Below are 16,635 nucleotides of genomic sequence, written 5' to 3'. Positions count from 1 at the left end.
TGTTACAGATGCCAAATCTGAGATACTTACTAAAGTGATTTGTTCTGAACCAACAGAAGTTGATAATACACTGGGACTGAGACCTGAAGGCTCTCTGTTCCCAGAGTTTGATTTCCATGCTCACACTATGTTCATCAGCAAAATAACTTTGTCTTGTCATCATTTGACCTGCTCAATTCTCCCCTTCTTATAAAACTGCTCGGTCCAGCAGCTTTTATAAAGGCACTTCCATTTTACCACAGCGTTGGAAGCAGATGAGCTGCATCACGTCACTGGGAAGGGTTCCCCCAAAACCTCTTCCTTTGGTCTGCCACTTGGACTCTCAGCAGAAGAACTAGTTGGAGGGGGGGGAAAAAGGCTGTGAGGAAGTGGAAGCTCACCAGGAAGTTACTGAAGCTTCTTGTTGCATTTGAAACTTTGATGTCAACAATCGTACCCCAAAATGTTCCCTGCTACTGAGCAGGACTTGTTTCCTGTAGGGATGCACATCTTGCTGTGGTGAGATGGATGGTTTGGAACTAAATGTGAAGGCACCATTGGTGGGAGGCTCCATTGCTGCGTTTTTGTTTTTACAGGACCTTTGTGCTTCAAAGGAAAAGATAATCTGTATTTGCAGTGTGGACACATCTAGAGCTGGGAATTTCCTCTCTCATTGAATTGCTTCCCTGCCAGATACGAAGCAGCATGTTCTTCACCTCCCCTTCTTTCTGGCTACAGATGTTTCCCAATTTCACAGTTATCCAGCTCCTGGGGAAGTGAAGGAAGAGTATCTGAAGTGACACAGGAATAAACTGCAAAATTCCTCGTCTCCCATAGCAGGTCTCTGCTTCTCCTTGTTTTTCACTTTCAGTTTCCATTTGGCTATTTTTCCCTGAAGGAATCTAGGGCTTTCACAGGAGAGAAGTCATAGTTTAGAGTTTTAGATGCAGCAGAATAGCCCAAGCTTCATCTTTCCTAGCTTCCCCAGCATGTACCATCCTATAATGCCCCATTTTGGTAGATGTACCAGCCTTCAAAAAAAGAAGGGATTGTTTCAAAGTGTTCAAAAGTGCTCAAATATTCCACAGCCAGAGAGTCTGCTTTCATAGAGTACTTTGGCAACCAGAAATATACATCTGCTGAGGTTTTGGCTCCTAAGTCTCATAGGTTGCTATAGCTTTGCCTTCTGTCTCCCCTTTCCATGTTCCTATTCCAACAGCTATGTCTTTAACATGTCCTAAAGTTTCTCTCCATCTTTTCAGGCTTTTTAACAGACTTGCCTGCCTCTGGGAACTTAAGTGAGTTAGGCATTCCAACATAGCAGCTTCATAAAATGTCCCATTGGTATAAAAATAGAAATTCTATGGAATACATAGTGTTCTGGTGATCACTGGTATTCTGTTACTCTTTGATTTGAAGCTTTTGAGAAGATCAATGCTGTTTTAGAGTAAAACCAAGTCTGTATTCTTTTCTGGTTTCCTAAGTTATTAATCCCCTCAAGACTGAATTCATTATGAGCGAAGATACTGTCCCATGAGTATCTGGAACTACATTTTAGTGTCACTTGTTTCACTAACTTCTGACAAGACAAACCCAGGATTGTCATAACCTTTCTTCTCTTTGGCTTTAGCTTCTTTCTCATTGTAGAGACAGAAGGCACAGTGGGGAGTCTCCACAGCCACTGTCTTGCTGAAATTCTGGAAGTCTACTCTGTATTTCCCTTCTTTGGTCTTGGACACAATGGGAGCAAAGCGGTAACCCCAGAGCACCTCCTCTGGGATGTAGGATGTCCTCACTTGACAGGTAGCGCTCGTGGCTTCAACAGTGCCATCTAAAAACACCACCAATTCAAAATCTTGCTGTAGAATGGTTTCTGCTGCCATATGGAAGAATGGGCTGTTTTTATCTATGATATGATAAATAGTTAATGGGGAAATGAAGAAGAGATTTTCGTTGCCAGCGTCAACTACAAATTCTATGTTGACCTGGTCCAAAATGATTGTTTCTCCTTCTGGGGTGATGGTGGTCTTGAGAAGCTTTCCATAGATGTGACTGCCAATCAGCAAGCTCTTCCTGAGGTTTGCCACCCGAATAAGGAGGCAGAGCTTCCCACCACGTTTGCTGATGACAGCATTCTTGCTGAAGGTGATGGTCTTAGCCCGGTTTTTAGACCTCGATATCTTGGCCAGGATGGCACCACACATAAAAGAATTGATGATCACCCCCAGGATGGACTGGAAGATGAGCAGGAAAATGGCAGTGGCACACTGCTCTGTGACACATCTGAAGCCATAACCAATGGTTACCTGGGTCTCCAAGGAGAACAGGAAAGCTGAAGTGAGGCCGTTGATATTGTCAACACAGGGGGTGTGATTTATGGCAGGGTTGAATTCTGGCAGGTCTTTGTGTATGTATGCCACGACATACCAGAGGAGACCAAACAGAAACCAGCTGCCTAAGAATGCTGAAATGAAGATAGTCATTTTGTATCTCCATCTGAGATCCAGGATAGTTGTCCATATATCAATCAAAAAGACAAACCTTGACTGTTCTACATTGCCAAACTCTATGTTACACCTTCCATCTTTAGAAACAAGCCTTGCTCTTCGCCGGCTCCGTTCTCTGATGTGGCTGGCAAAGCGTTTCCGGAGGTAGCTGAACATTCCCTCTGTTGGTAGTGTTCTGGAGAGTAAGAAACAATAAAGGTTATGGGTAATGCAGGTTTCATTTATACCTGCAGGCAAGAAGCAAAGACTGATGATATCCCAAGACACTTGTTTAGGAAAAAGCATTTGCATGTTTTCCCTCAGCTGGTGGGAAAAAGTTCCAGTAAGTAGATGAGGAAAATACCAGTTTCTTGCCTAAGGAGCATTCCAGCAAAAAGTTATCGTTTTCCCTTGCTCAGCCAACTGTTAATATTGTCCTCTGCTTAGGTGAGTAGGAGGAGAGGCACAGAGAAGCAGGTAACTGTCATGGACATACATTGGAAAACAGGTGGCTGGTTTTTGTGGTCTTGCTGCCTTTTAGAAGATGATGTGAAGACTAAAGGATGAGATTCAGAAATCCATCCTTAAAGGAAAGGGTAGCTCTGTGTCATTTTGTCCTTTATGCTTGGCCATGTTAACGAGAGACCCAGGGAATAAGAGGCAGTGATGGAGAAAATACTACAGATGTGTTCAGACTCCAATTCGGATCAACCTCCCCTGGGAAAATTCCCAGTCTTAGTGACTCAGACGTGCAGGCCTCGGGAGAGGCTGATCCACTGGCAGGTTAGAGGTTGCCTGATATGTTCATCTAGGATTCAATTTGGACACCAGATTTCTGCTTAAAAAGAACTGACATGAACAACTTGAATGGAAAGTAGTCTCACTGCAGTCTCACACATAGGATATTCTGAGTTTACTGTGTCTAAGGGTAGAGTGTCTTCAGACATGCAGAGACCTGGTTGTTTTGGGGACCTGCATCTGCTATGGATGATCTTTTCTTTAGAAGGACCTGGACTTGAGTGCATCTCAGATAGGAGGTGCTGGAGGCTTTGTGATCGTTTGCTACTGTCACTTTACAGATGCATTTGCCCTTCCCAATAGACCGTGACACAGCCTTTTATTGGGAAACAGCTCTTAGGAATGATGTTTGCAGTCAAGCTACAGCTCTTACCTAAAACCCTGCATCATATCACTGTCCCATCCAGGCTTCCTTTTTGGCTAGAAGCAAAGTGCTCAGGCTCAAACAGTTGTCAAATGCGCTGCCCTAATTTTACTTGATTTCAGGGGTAGTAATGTGCTGGAATATCTGTGGCGAGAGTAGCTTAGCTCCCTTAAGCCCTAACTTTATATCTCCAGAATGGGGATAACCCACAGGCATGTAGTGGATTAGACATACTGGTGTGAGTTATGTAGTGTGAAATGTGTCTCATTTAACTTGAGCCACTTCAGTGTTAGATAGCTGCCTGTGCCAGTTGTACAGCTGACACCTGACTGACAGTAAAGGAGGCATTTGCACTCTCTGAGGGTCCGCTGCCCTTCGTAAAGCTCCCATGGGGATGAGAGCTGCTGCTTGGCAAAGTTATTTTACTCTGTAGGCATATAAATTAATTCAGAGAAGCTGCCTGATATTGTAGCCAACTAAACTAGAAATCCTTCCATTAGACATCATTAACAGCAGCCAGAGAATACCTTTAGCTATGGCAGTCGGTAGCAAAGGGGGTGTATTAAATTATCAGTGATGAAGTCTAAGTACAAATTAATTACATTTGGCAAAGCCAGAAGTAAATTCTTTATTTGATGTCCTTGTTTGTGGCAGCAGCCTTGAGAATGACTTTGTCTCATACAGTTGCTGCTTTTCTGTACTTGGCCTGAAATCACAGTTCTCTGCTCATTAAAATGAGGATGAAAAAAAAACGAAGGTCACTCTTGTTGTAATGTAGCTGTTCACTGTTCTAAGCTTTTGCCGTTGCATTTACTGGCCGTGACTGTAGCTGGCAAAGGTTAAACTTTAAGCGCGTATCCCAGGAAGGGGGCAAAGAGGTCACTCTCTAAACAATCCTCAAGTTTTATTTTCCTGACGTGCTTTTAATATGTTCATGTTAATGCATAGTTTGAGCACCAGTTAAATAATCTCATGCAACACACTACGCAGGGAAGTTTTCCACTATTTAGCTTCTACCAGTCCTGTTGTGCAAAGCCATATGGCTCCGCAGCTGTCACAGGCATTTTGTCCTTTCCTGCAACAACATGAACACAGTCACGACCAGAATCCTGTCTGAAATGCTGGGATGCCTCACCCTGTCCATCAAACCCTGCATGGGCATACCAAGGATTGGGAGGTACAATTCAAAGATGATAATGACAGAAGAGAGCATGCTGGTCAGCATGGTTATCAGACTGGAACCTGGGAAACAGAGCTCCAACTTTTACCCTTCTTTTCCTGCCTCCTTAAATCTTAACTGCACACTTCAGAGGCTGTTTTACAAGCCTGGCTTAAGCTACCCCCAAATAGATCAAAGAAGCAGAAGAATTACACCCTACTTCAAGCAGGATGACAAAGGAATTCTCCCTTCAACCAATCTTTCTTGCTCCCACACACAACTGAAGTGTGCTGATGTGCTTCAGCAGGAGGAAAATTCTCTTCTGTCTAAGCATGCTACGAGTAGATCAGAGACTGCCCAGAGATTATATAAAGCGAGTTGTATAATACAGCGCTTAAAGTCCTTTCAGTTTAAATCGGTGAAGATAACCCAGCTACATCTTAGCTAATATTTACCAGGGTATGTTTCCTTTTGGGCCCAAATAAGCATGGTATTTATGTCTGTCTTGCATGTGAAATTCTGTGTTGCAGGAGTTCAAGCTGCTGCTGTCTGCAGGCATTGTATGTTTATAAAGCTGTACTACTCATTCTTAAATGAATGGGGCATTTGCCAATAAAGCTACTCAATGAGTAAAGGTGACATGTCAAGGTTAGCTTGGAAAACAAGGAGTTTCTGTTTCCCTGTTGCAGCCTTGTAACTCACAGTGATCACCGGAGTAAGCAGAAGCTTCTTAGATTGCTGTTCTCAAACTCCTGATCTTTCCGAACTGACCTACCAGTATATTTGATAGATGCCTATAAAGTCACTCGTTGGAGATGCATTTCTACCAGTTCCTTTCTCTGTGTTCCTGCAAGTAGGTAATGACAGTCACAACTGTTCCTGATGGCTATGTAGCAGCTGGAGTTCCTCTACTAGCTCAGAGATGTAACTGAGTGATTCTCTTTGCTTTTACTTGCTTTCAGTTGTTTTGGGTTGAAACACTGGGGAGAAATGACCAGGCTCTTGAATGGCTGGACTCAGTCTTAAAGGTCCTTTCCAACCTAAATGGTTCTATGGTTCTTTAATTGTTCTTTGGCTAAACCCTTTGTGCAGCGCTGTGTGCAGAGCACGTTAATCCAGGGAAATAGCTTTAATCTCAGCCACGTGCAGCACTTAAGGAGATCAGTGACTGAAGGAAAGGGAAGGTATTTAATGTCTGGCAGGAGCCTGCCCAGAACAAAGTTCTCCTGCTATTTCTCTGAAGTTCTCATATCCATGGCTTCACACACATTTCTTCCCTTGCAGCAATGGATGGAGGAACAAAGTTGGCAGAACTGAGACAGCAGAAATGAAAAGCAGCCCACTGAACCCAGCTTTTGTTAGAAATCCATCTTTGTTCAGGATTCAGAGGAAGTTCTAAGAAGCTTAGGGAGAAGAAAGGGGGATACAGAGCTAAAGGATTATTTTTTATTTTTTTTCAGTCCTGTTCAGGTCTTTTCAGAACTCTGATGATCTTTCTGTGTTTTTCTTTCTGTTGAACTTTCTCTGAACAAAGAATGTGAAAGATCCAACTCTTAATATCTTATAAACCCCTTTTTTATTAGAAAAGCAAACAGTAACGCTTGGTCTCATGGTGTATTATCTGCTGGGTGCTTTACTACTGAGCCCTTTGGAGAGTACAGCTCCTTTGTCCTTTACTAGCTGCAATGGCTTGCGATGGGATGACAGGTGTAGCATCCTATCTCCCTGTCTTGCTGCTTATATCAGAATCAAGGACTGTCAAAGCCCTCTCTTGAACCAGTTCTAAGTAGAGCAAAAATATAAGCTTGCCTAAAGCAGCCAGTCAGCCCTAGGGGCACGTCTAAAGAGAATCTGATTTACCCCATCCTCCGTGCCCACTTTATTCTTGATGGACACATCAGCAAAGGGACAGGTCCTGGCAAGCTGATGCAAGCAAGCTTTCTTCTTGGACTTGGCAGTGTTGTCATTATTTATTCCTGGTAGCAGATCTGAGCGCTGAATGCGGTTGAAATGCCAGTTCCATGTGGGGAATAGGATCCTGTGATCCAGCTCAACATGTTAATCTGGGAGCCTTGTCAGCTCCAGCCCAACTGACTACGATTTGCCAGCCTAAGCTCCAAATGGAATTTCGAGTGGATGCACCAAAGGATCTTAACCCTGGCCTTGCCATCTCTCCTGCTCTGCAGAATTAGTGGCAGATGCCTTTTCCCATGGCCATTTTCAGGAGGAAAGGTGAGGTGGTGCCTGCCTGCGTGTTGTGCATTAGGACATCACTTCCACTGTGAATATGGAGTCTCTTTAGAGCAGATGTCTTTCATCTCGGCTTACTGTAAGCGCACAGGTATGATCCAGCCAGCTTTCTGCGAGTACCTACTGAAGAAGTCCTCTTAAGTACCCAACCTTCCTCTTTAGATAGGGGGGAGGTTTCATCCTGCTGTCTTTTAACCCGAGTGACCCAGGATTGTCCCAGCCCACCCCAGCAGTGATATGGCAAAGATGTGCTATCCCCTCCCTTGATTCCCCCATGCCCTGACTGTTTAAGGGATGCTCTGACATGCATGGGATGTATAGACTCAATGGATCACTTCACAGTGCTGTTCATACCTTGCCACCCTTTAGCAGAGGGGTTCTGACCCTCTGCTTTAAAACTGTATCTTCTCAGTGTGCTTTGTAGAGCTTGCTGCTGGATGTATTCTGCTGCTGAGCAGCTCTAGCATTACTTGGGTGCACCTTGGAGTCCTGCTTCCAATACCAAACATCCAGGAAGGTTCTCACAAAGCATGCATGTGGTATTTGGAAAGACAGGCTGCAGTTTCCCCTCGCCATGTTGGCTTGAACTAATTCATTCATGAGAACACAGGCAAATGAATAAATGAAAGAAGAGGCACTGCAGCAGTGAACACTCAAGCAAGTCATGTTTTCTGAAAGCTTCGGAGTGTTTGAGGTCTTCAAAGGTTAACAAACTTACTTCAGGTGTATAAATGAAGGATTTACAGCAGTGAAGGCAGTACTGTCATTGTTAACAATGAGTAACATTGCATTGGTGCTGCACAAAATGAATCCATGGCTGCATTTACTGGGGGAGATTGTCTAAAGGCTTCAGCTGACTGAGGAGTAAATGACAGGTATGGTATAAAAGAAGGCATCACTATTTGATGTTTTTGCAGTGCCAGACTAATTCTATGGCTCCCATAGCACTCTGTACAGTGACAGACAATTCTCATGCAAGCAGATGATGAGAGATGCAGTCATGCTGGGGATCTTGCCTCTGGAGAGCAGAGAACTGGGAGCTAAGCTGTCTTTACAGGCTTTCTCAACAGAGCTGTTTCTATTTTCAGACAATTGGGTCGCCCCTGGAAATATTAAGTTTTTAGCAAGAAGTGGTTTTCTGGGAGAAATTTCTCAAGTAAATGATATCTTTGGGTTTTGTTTTTTTTACTTTGGCCTCTCATTGCAGTGGAATTGTATGTGATGGGGTTGCAAAAGGAAGAAAGATCAGGGATTTAACTCTCCACCAACTTTCTAAAGGCAGGTTTTGTCTAGTTACTTTTCCTCTCTGTTGCCACAAAAAGGCATTGCACTCTAAATAACGTGTGGGAAAGCAGCCTGTGCCAAGTTCTACCTGCATGACTGAAAGCAGAAGCTGTCACCAAAGAACAGTGGTGCAGTGAGATGTGGGCTGGGGAGGTGATGCCGCATGAACAGCCTCAGTAAAAGTCATTGGGGAAAATGGGCAGAGTCATGTGAACCAATTCGGCATGTTCTCTCACTTTGCTGTTCCTTGCTGCAGTTAAGGGGTTGAATCATTAACCCACAGTTTGTTTCTACAGGTTGGCAATGTCGGGTCTCAGTCACCAGTGCGGGGTGGCAAAAGGGCTTCCTGCAGAAGCCCTGGAGGCTGAGAGGCAGCTGACACAGGCATCAGAGGCCATGACCAAAGTCAAAACCTGCGAGCTCTGACGGTTCTGACCCTGCTTCAGCATCTGAACTCCAGGTATCTCATTGGCATCACGTTGTCATGTAAAAGTGTTTGCTCATATATGCTTTTTCTTTCCAAAGTGCTGGTAAACTCAAACTGATGGTGCTTAAAGGTCACCTCTGTACCTTCCCGAAAAGGACCCAGCCCTGGGTGTGGGGGAGCTTGCTGACAGAAAACACTTAGCGCTGCTGCAACAGCTTCAGTGTGGTTGGAAAAAGGTTCTTGCTTACTCAGTGCACAAGAAAAGCATGACACTGCTCTTTCTGTACTCTGCACAGTACTAAAGGAACAAAAGCAAGAGAGCAAATGTTGCTGTAATAGAAGTCTTCCTGCAGTACTTCACAGCTCCAGGGCACAGACACAGGAGAACAATACTCAGAAAAAACCACAACAGCCTTGCTAGCCCTGCTGTGCTCAGCCCACCTCAGAGACAGGCTTTGATGTCCTGTTTGTCAGGTCTGTAATGCTCCCTCAGTGTGAGCCTGAGGAAGGTGAGGAAAAGGGAAATGAGCGCTGAGCCTGGATGTTACTGCGGTAGGAAGAGTTTTTGCTATTGTGTTTTTATGATACAGACTGTACATAGCCTGTCAGTGCTCCAGAAAGGTGCCTGGAACTCAGGGTATGAATTGCATGCTATGGTCTCATTACTCTGCTGCAGTGTTTCATCTGCTTATAGCACCGGGGTAAGCAGTGTGGTTATCTTAGTCAGAAGCTTAGGAATATTTTCATGTAATGCTAAGAACACCGTCCTATTGCAGTCCTTATCTTTAATTAGGCTGTAATTTCAGTATCACAGTCTTTTATGGCTATCAAGGTGACTTTGATTTCTAAACTGGCAAAACCCACTATGCTGTGCTGGTTTGTTGCCAATAAGCCAACCCATAGCAATGTGGGTGGGACTGGCATGGTGATCCTGATACGCCACATTCAAATCCCTGCTTTGCCAGGCTCCCATTGGGAGCCTGAGTTACCAAATGGAACCAGCCCTGAGTGTTTCTCAGACAGTAGGATTGTGAGAGGAATATATATGCTATAAATACACATTACTGCTATTTTTTCCACCCTGAAGACAGTTCTTTCAGACTTGATCCTATTGCTTTCTTATGGTAAACAAAGAACAAAGCGAGGGAGGTTTTCTCTCAAGATGAAAGTGTGTGTATGTGTGTAGTGCTCTCCTTAGGTAGTTTAGATCACTGAGCTGTGGGTAAAGAAGTTTTCCATGTCTTAGTTGCCAGAGATTAAAGGCATGTGATGTGACAGTGCCAGTTCTGTGATGTGTCTTGGCGCTTCTCATCCCCCTTCCTCTAGTAACTACCACACTCAGAAGCGAACCCAGCATGTACAGTTTATAGAGCACTTTTCTACTGTCACTTCTTTTGCTACTTGTCTGTCTGTTCACTGGTTCTGTTATTTGCATTGATTTGGCATTGGTTTGCCATCAAGTTGTACTGAAGATCATCTTAGGAACATTAAGAGCCCATCTGCTTTGTGAGCGTGTGTTAGGTTCCTCTTTGTCCTGTCTGTCATTCAGTTTTCCAGCAGATGTGTTTGAAAGGAATATCATTCCAGATTTCTCTCCATTAATAGGCATTTGGGACTTACTTGTCTTGAACTTGCTTTTTACCTTAGAAGTAGAAAGAACCACCCTGATGGCCATAATCAAAGGTGGATCATAGCTAGTAACACAGGGAATGAGAGCATCTGGGAGGGAGAATGTAACCTCATAATTCTTACTGTACATCTAAAAAGCAAAGAAACCAACGATGGAACCATAGAATTGATAGAAAGGGAAACGATTCATTGCATTCCTGAACAGATGTGTGTTTTCTTGTACCCTTTTGGGTAATACAGGCTCACAGGAGGTCCTCTGTGTATTTGCCCATCTGATGTTCTGAGCTTCTATTTAAGCACATCATCTGCTACCTGTTGATCTTCTGTGTTCCCTACCCTGCTCACTGGGCCTTCAAGTCCGTCATGTCACAGCTGCCAGGTAGACTGGCACTTGCTGCATCTTTAATCAGTTGAAGCTCAACAATAAGAGCATCAGGCACCAGTAGTTTGGAAGATTTCTTGTCATCATATACTGCTCTGCTCTGTTTCACAAGTGCTGGCAGCACTGCAAACTTGGATTGGCAGGTTTTGTCCTGTCTCTGGTTCCTGAAGCTGGATTTCTATGATGTTCAACCAAGCTGTCTAGATACATCTTGTCCCCTTACAGTCTCTCTTGGCTGCTGCATCCTGCTGTGGGTAACAGCCTTTTGGAGGCATGTATAGCATAGCCTGCAGCTCCTGCTGTGGCTTTTAAGGTCAGTTTGTGTTCCAAAGACATGGGTTGTGAAAAAGCCTGACTTCAGAGGTTTCTTCAGAGGTATTAAAGGCATTCAGTGCTGTGATGAAGCAAATGCTGTGCAGGCGAATCAGGGTCTGCTTGTGCCTAGTAGATGGGTTAAAATGTTCCTGTGATTCATTGTAACTGAATGCCATGAAAGATAAACATATTTCAGGAGCAAATCTTAAGGATCAAATCTGAGTAGGCAGTATTTGCTTAGCGTCCTACTTTCACATCTCCTGCAGGAAGCAAATGGCTTTTAGCTACCTGAGAACCTGAGTATTCCCTGAAATACTAGAATTGCCCCTTTTAAGGCTAATTTCCTGCTTTCTGCTAAGGGGCATGTAGGGGAGCGCCAGCTGCAAATCTAAAGACAGGAGCAGTCTGCTTTCCCTGGGGGCTGCAGTGTTTCAGCAGCAGAGCTTTTTCTATTCCAATCCTTCAGTTACTTTTGTGTTTCTAATTATTTCCCTAAGTGTAATTGACTTGCAAGATATTCTTGGCTTTCAGTATGCATTGAGTGAATTATTGACCCATCACATGAGTCATTGATGTGAAGAGATGTATGAACAAACTGGGTGTAAAATAGCTACTTTGCATTCTTAATAGCAAATGTAAGCCATTAATAACTTTGCTGCTTGCTGCACTCAGAGCCTGCATAGTTTTAGTTTGACATGCATATGGCTGAGTTCATCCTTGGTGTAATTTGAAATTCATTGGGCATGGACTTCATCTCCTTATGCTGCTTTAAAATCTCTCTTGTGTTAAGATGTGAGATGCTAATTCCAGAGTTGCTGGCTGACTTGAGATGTTACATTTGAAAAATCAAACCCAATTAAATCAACTTATTACTGAGGTCAGAGACCAGTGTTCAGCACATTCTATTCCTTGCTATTTTGCAGCAAAGAGTAAACGTAGTGAGTGTACTGTATCTCGGTCCATAAACAAACTAATCTGCCCTAATAAGAAGGCTTCTGGTTCCAGGACGGTCAAGGAATAAAGCATTCCCCAGGGTCCAAATATCTGAGCTTAGTTCCTGGCTTTTCACTGTTTTTTTGTGTACTGTGGGACAAATGTTCTCTCTTTGTGTCTGCTTCCCCATCTATTTGTAAGGTGGAAGTGGAAAATGGTGTTGTGGGGATAAAAGCAATGATTTCAAAAGGCTTTGAGACCTTTTGAATGTGTTGCTGTGGACTGGCAACACAGCATCAGCTTGCTATAGTTAGAACAGAGCTAAGGTTTTTAGGAGGCTATACATGAGAGATGCCTGATTGCTATCTTGGCAGAAACTTGTTTATTATCCAAGAAAAGCTTCTGTGTGCATAATATTTTAATATTCTCAGCAAGGGGTGAAGCGGGGGAATGCATAGTACGGCTCTGAGATGGACAAATATTAAGCTGATTTGCAGATACTTTTGCAAATCAAAGTCTTAATTTGAGATTTATTATGAGTTCCCACACTGTGCAAGTCTTTGTATTTAAATCACACTATCACCAAGTGCTCAGTGGCTCTTTCTGCCTCATATTGTTCAGCATTTAATGTGTTTCCTGCAGGAGGTCCCTATGTTCCAGACAAAACCAGACAGAAAAGCAAAGGGAATGTTGAACTCTTAGATACCCTTTACAAATAGCCTGCTGTCTCCTTTCTGGTGCACAGGCATCTTATACCTTTTCCATTCATTTAGGAGCTTAAGTCACGTTGGAATTTTCTATGGTGCTGATTCACTCCATCAATCTAAGGGAACTTACTGAAGTGCCCACATTAGTAGCTCAGGTGCCTCAGAGTTCTTCTCAGTTGTAAGAAACTGGCATTTCAAGTTGAATTACTTCCATCCAATTACTCCCCTCAAACTTACCAGTTTCTAGAGCTACACAAAGAGCTATAGGACCCAAGACTTCAATTTTGAGCTAAGTCTCTGCTTAAGTGCCTTATTTGAACCTGGGACTAAATTACTTGCAAAAGTGAGGCTCTTAGCTCAGATATTGATAAGCTTTTTAAAGTCTTGCATTGGTTGCTCTAGTTCATATAGAACCCAATTATGTAGCAGACTTTGTGATGTTGTTTGAGATTTCCAGACTCTTGGTAAAGTGGTATAAGCCTGGTGAAGGATTTATTCTCACCTTGCTCTATGCCTCAATATTAGAAAAGCCCAGGCAGCTCATTTGAGACACACAAGGGTTAGTGTAGAGAGGACTGGAGGAGCTGTCCTTCATCTCACCTGCCTGCCACCAGGTTGTGTGAGCAGCCTGGGTGACAAGATTAGACATAACCTCCAAATTCTAGGTGAAAGGAATTCATCTTCCCTGTTTCATCTCTTGATGCATTGGGAGACATTCACAGAGAGGGTGGCCATTTGGGTCACGGGTAGCTGCATCCTATGGGAGTGTCACTTGTATAACTGCTTGCTTTTCTCTTTGTGACAGAAATTCTAGGGCTGTTTGTTATTGTTCCACAGTTACCCTGTGCATGTTTCTCTCTACAGCACAAAAGAGAGTTGAGAGGGCTCATTAAACTATGAGCTGACTTAAATTACTTTGCATTTAGCATGGAGTACTGCAGAGAAAGCATGTTCACATGTCAAACCCCTGTGCTGTGAAATCAAGAGAGGAATAAAACCAGCTTACCTCTGTGAGCGCTCAGTACGGAGTGTGCAAACTCATCAGCCACTCACAGCCTGAATGTGGTTCGAGTGACCTATTCTGTAGAAAAGACTTGTGAAGATACTCGGGTGGGCTAACAAACCCCTCTGAATCTTAACTAGAAAGCTCCTTTCTCCAGCATGCAGGGTGAACTATAGTCCTATTTCATAGACAAGAAATGGAGCCTCAGGGTATATAGTGCTAGTATGTCCTGCGGTGTGTTATGCTGCTGAGGTAACAGACAACTGGCATAGCTACAGCTTGGAAAGTAACTATACATTCCCATGTCAAACTCCCCTCATCCTACTGTAGCCCAGATACTTAAGGATGCATCTTAGTTATTGAGTGTTAAGGTGAGCTGCTGGTAACAGTTGAAACACAAGAGTAGCTTTCAGGTGCAGGGTGCTTTGAACTCCATGGCTGGAAGCGCTTCCACTATGACCACCCCTGTTCAAGAGCCACCCAGTCCCCCCATCATACTGCTGCTTACCAGCTATAGGGATGGGTCCACAGAACTTCTGGCTGGAAATGTGAATTCCCAGAGCTGCTGTTACATTGCTCCTGAAACAGGGAAGGACAAACCACGGGTCTGGATGGAGCTAGAAACCGGCAAGAAACTCAGTGCAAAGCAACGAGGCATGAGAGCCTCTCTCCACCGTCTCTCTTGCCACCTCTCAACTGCCCGTCTCCTTCACACCCAAATACAAATCCATGCTTAAGACTTAGTGCCCTTTGCCCTCATCCTTCCCCGCTCCACACATGGCTCCCACTAAGTAGGGCTGTATTTCCAAGTCCTCACATGCTCCCCTCAGCTTCACGGTGTCCACTTTTGACCTGAGAGCACAGCTCAAGAGGCTCATGCCCTCTGCTCACCTAACTCTAGCCTAAACCTTTGTGCTGCCCTGTCTTTGCCCAGGAGCCCAAACTGTTCTGGTACACACAACAGCAAGCTATGTCTAACTAGATGCATGACTAGGTGTAGCTGGGCATTGATGTATCGGTGTTTAAACTGAGCTGTCAGTCGCTATAGTATAATATAAACAGTATAATACTGTTAAGAGAAGCTGATGACCAAAACTCTTTTGCACTAGACCTTATTAGGATGCTATAACAGAATTTAAGGAAGCAGAGGCAGTTACTAGCTAAGCACCCATGGAAAAAAGGCTGTGGTACAGGTAATAGGAGCAATCGGTACAGAAGAGGTACCTGTAAGATTCTGATCATTCAAACCATTGTTATTTTCATAATTTGATTCTATAATAGACATTTTCCCTCTCTTGTACAGAGAAGTTGCCTCATGCAGAAAATAGGTTTAAGTAAGAACTCTTATGGTGTCTGTCATCAAATGCTCTCCGAGAGCATTACTAATAATTCATTAAAGCAGCACTGTCAGCTGGAACACTTTTAATTACCATTTTCTGACAAGTCAACCCTTCAGTGGTGTGCCCTGATTTTTAAATTCATTGCTAACACATATGCAGGTCTTTCTTTTTCCCTGCTGCTGTTTGTATGGGTTGAGAGAAGTAATTGACTGAGATGAAAGAAGTGAAAAGTGCACTATGCATTTTCATGCCCAAAATGGAGTATAATTTAAGGTTGGTTCCTTATTTTAACAGCTAGCTTGAGAAACTAGGCACTGTAGTTGCTGAACATCTTAGTGTATCTGAATGCAGGGAACTTCTACACTCATGGCTGGGAGCCTGAAACACATTGAACTTAAGCTACAGCTGTGAAAACCATGAGCTTCTACTTGTGAACTGCATACATGTGTAGCCCTTAAGCAACTCTAAGCTGAAGATGGGCTGACTGGTCCTAATACAGGGTTAAAACAACAGTCCTGGCAGTTAGTACACAACAGCTAATACGCTGTAAACGTGTGTCAGCTTATCCCACCCTAGTTTGTTTGCATAGCCTTCGAGGTTCTTCCAGCCCTGTGTTGCTGTCAGGAGTACTGCTTGGCATTCCCAGAGGAGAGTAATGCCTGAACCGCCACCTTCTGCCTTCTCTATCTGAGGTGACTACAGCAGGAGCACAGATTTTCTTTGGCAATGTTTTCTTAAGCCTCGGTAGCCTGTTTTATGGGAGCAGAAACTGGAGAAGGGAACTATCAAGAGGGTTGCCCAAAGGAAGGTAAGTCAGTGAGTAAGCAGACTAGAATCCAAACATCCTGTTCCACAAGAAGGGACTCTTTAGGTCCCTTGCTGTAGTCATTAGGTGGCAATTTAGTGGAAGAAAACAGAAGGGACAATGTGTCTGGAAACACCAGGGTTTTTTCAATCAGATATTAAGAAAACAGTACAGCACTAAGCCTCTTACCTTGTGTCTTAAGCAGTAAAGTTGACTGCAGAAGGGAGGCAGGGGGAAAGCTGCCTGGCTTCGTGTCCCCTACACAATCCAATTTCCACAACTGTGTGGTCCAACAGCTTCTGTATCAATGGAAGAGAGCCCAGGGCCCTCTTTGGCTTTTATGTGTGGCTGTGTCAGCTCGGACTGGTTGCCAGCTCATCTATATGCAATGGCTCATTAACGTTGTGGCTCAGTTTATATATTGTATGTGAAAGGCAGAGGAATGGCTGCTGGATGGATAAACGCCACAGTGGAAGTGTTGAGCTGCCAGAGTAAGGGAAAGTAATGCAGTATTACCCAAAGAGGCTGACATTGGTGTCACCAACATCAGTCTCTTGTCCCATCCCACCAGTACAAGCACAGCAGAGGTGCCTTGACTACTTTTGGTTCTTTTCTTTTCATGGGCAGTGTGGTTTTGGATGCCTGTTGATACCTCCCGTATTCTGCAGAACCCTTTGGTCTTGGGATTCATTTGGTATGTGCTATATTGGTATGTGTGCCCTTGCCCAAATTCCTGCTTTGATTTTTCCTTCCCAGATTTGAGCTGGAACTCAA

At 43.9% G+C, this 16,635-nt stretch overlaps 1 protein-coding gene across 5 annotated transcripts; it reads right to left on the bottom strand.

Annotated features, from left to right (window-relative positions):
* Positions 1 to 452: 452 nt before the first annotated feature.
* On the bottom strand, positions 453 to 16,225 carry KCNJ1 (potassium inwardly rectifying channel subfamily J member 1). Of its 5 annotated transcripts, none has more exons than XM_057425989.1 (4): positions 16,051 to 16,225; positions 14,225 to 14,295; positions 13,720 to 13,794; positions 453 to 2,661 (listed from the first exon to the last, which is right to left on the bottom strand). In XM_057425989.1, the coding sequence occupies exon 4, from the start codon at positions 2,640 to 2,642 to the stop codon at positions 1,527 to 1,529; it is 1,116 nt and encodes a 371-aa protein (XP_057281972.1). In that variant the 5' UTR covers positions 2,643 to 2,661; positions 13,720 to 13,794; positions 14,225 to 14,295; positions 16,051 to 16,225; the 3' UTR covers positions 453 to 1,526. The 5 variants fall into 5 exon arrangements, with proteins under 5 accessions (XP_057281972.1, XP_057281973.1, XP_057281971.1 ...); XM_057425990.1 differs by lacking the exon at positions 13,720 to 13,794 and adding an exon at positions 15,343 to 15,434 and having other exon boundaries at positions 16,051 to 16,224; XM_057425988.1 differs by lacking the exon at positions 13,720 to 13,794 and having other exon boundaries at positions 14,225 to 14,333; positions 16,051 to 16,224.
* Between the last annotated feature and the right edge of the window lie 410 nt (positions 16,226 to 16,635).

Source organism: Pezoporus wallicus, unplaced genomic scaffold, assembly GCF_028554395.1.
Source record: "Pezoporus wallicus isolate ANWC-B61680 ecotype Strahan unplaced genomic scaffold, APGP_CSIRO_Pwel_v1 contig_8797, whole genome shotgun sequence".
Lineage (NCBI taxonomy): Eukaryota > Metazoa > Chordata > Aves > Psittaciformes > Psittacidae > Pezoporus > Pezoporus wallicus.
The sequence above is the reverse complement of the archived record's forward strand: the minus strand, read 5'-3'. Positions and strand labels throughout refer to the sequence as shown.

Excerpts from the sequence above, each read along its gene's own strand:
- KCNJ1 (XM_057425989.1), bottom strand. The coding sequence starts at position 2,642 with ATGTTCAGCTACCTCCGGAAACGCTTTGCCAGCCACATCAGAGAACGG.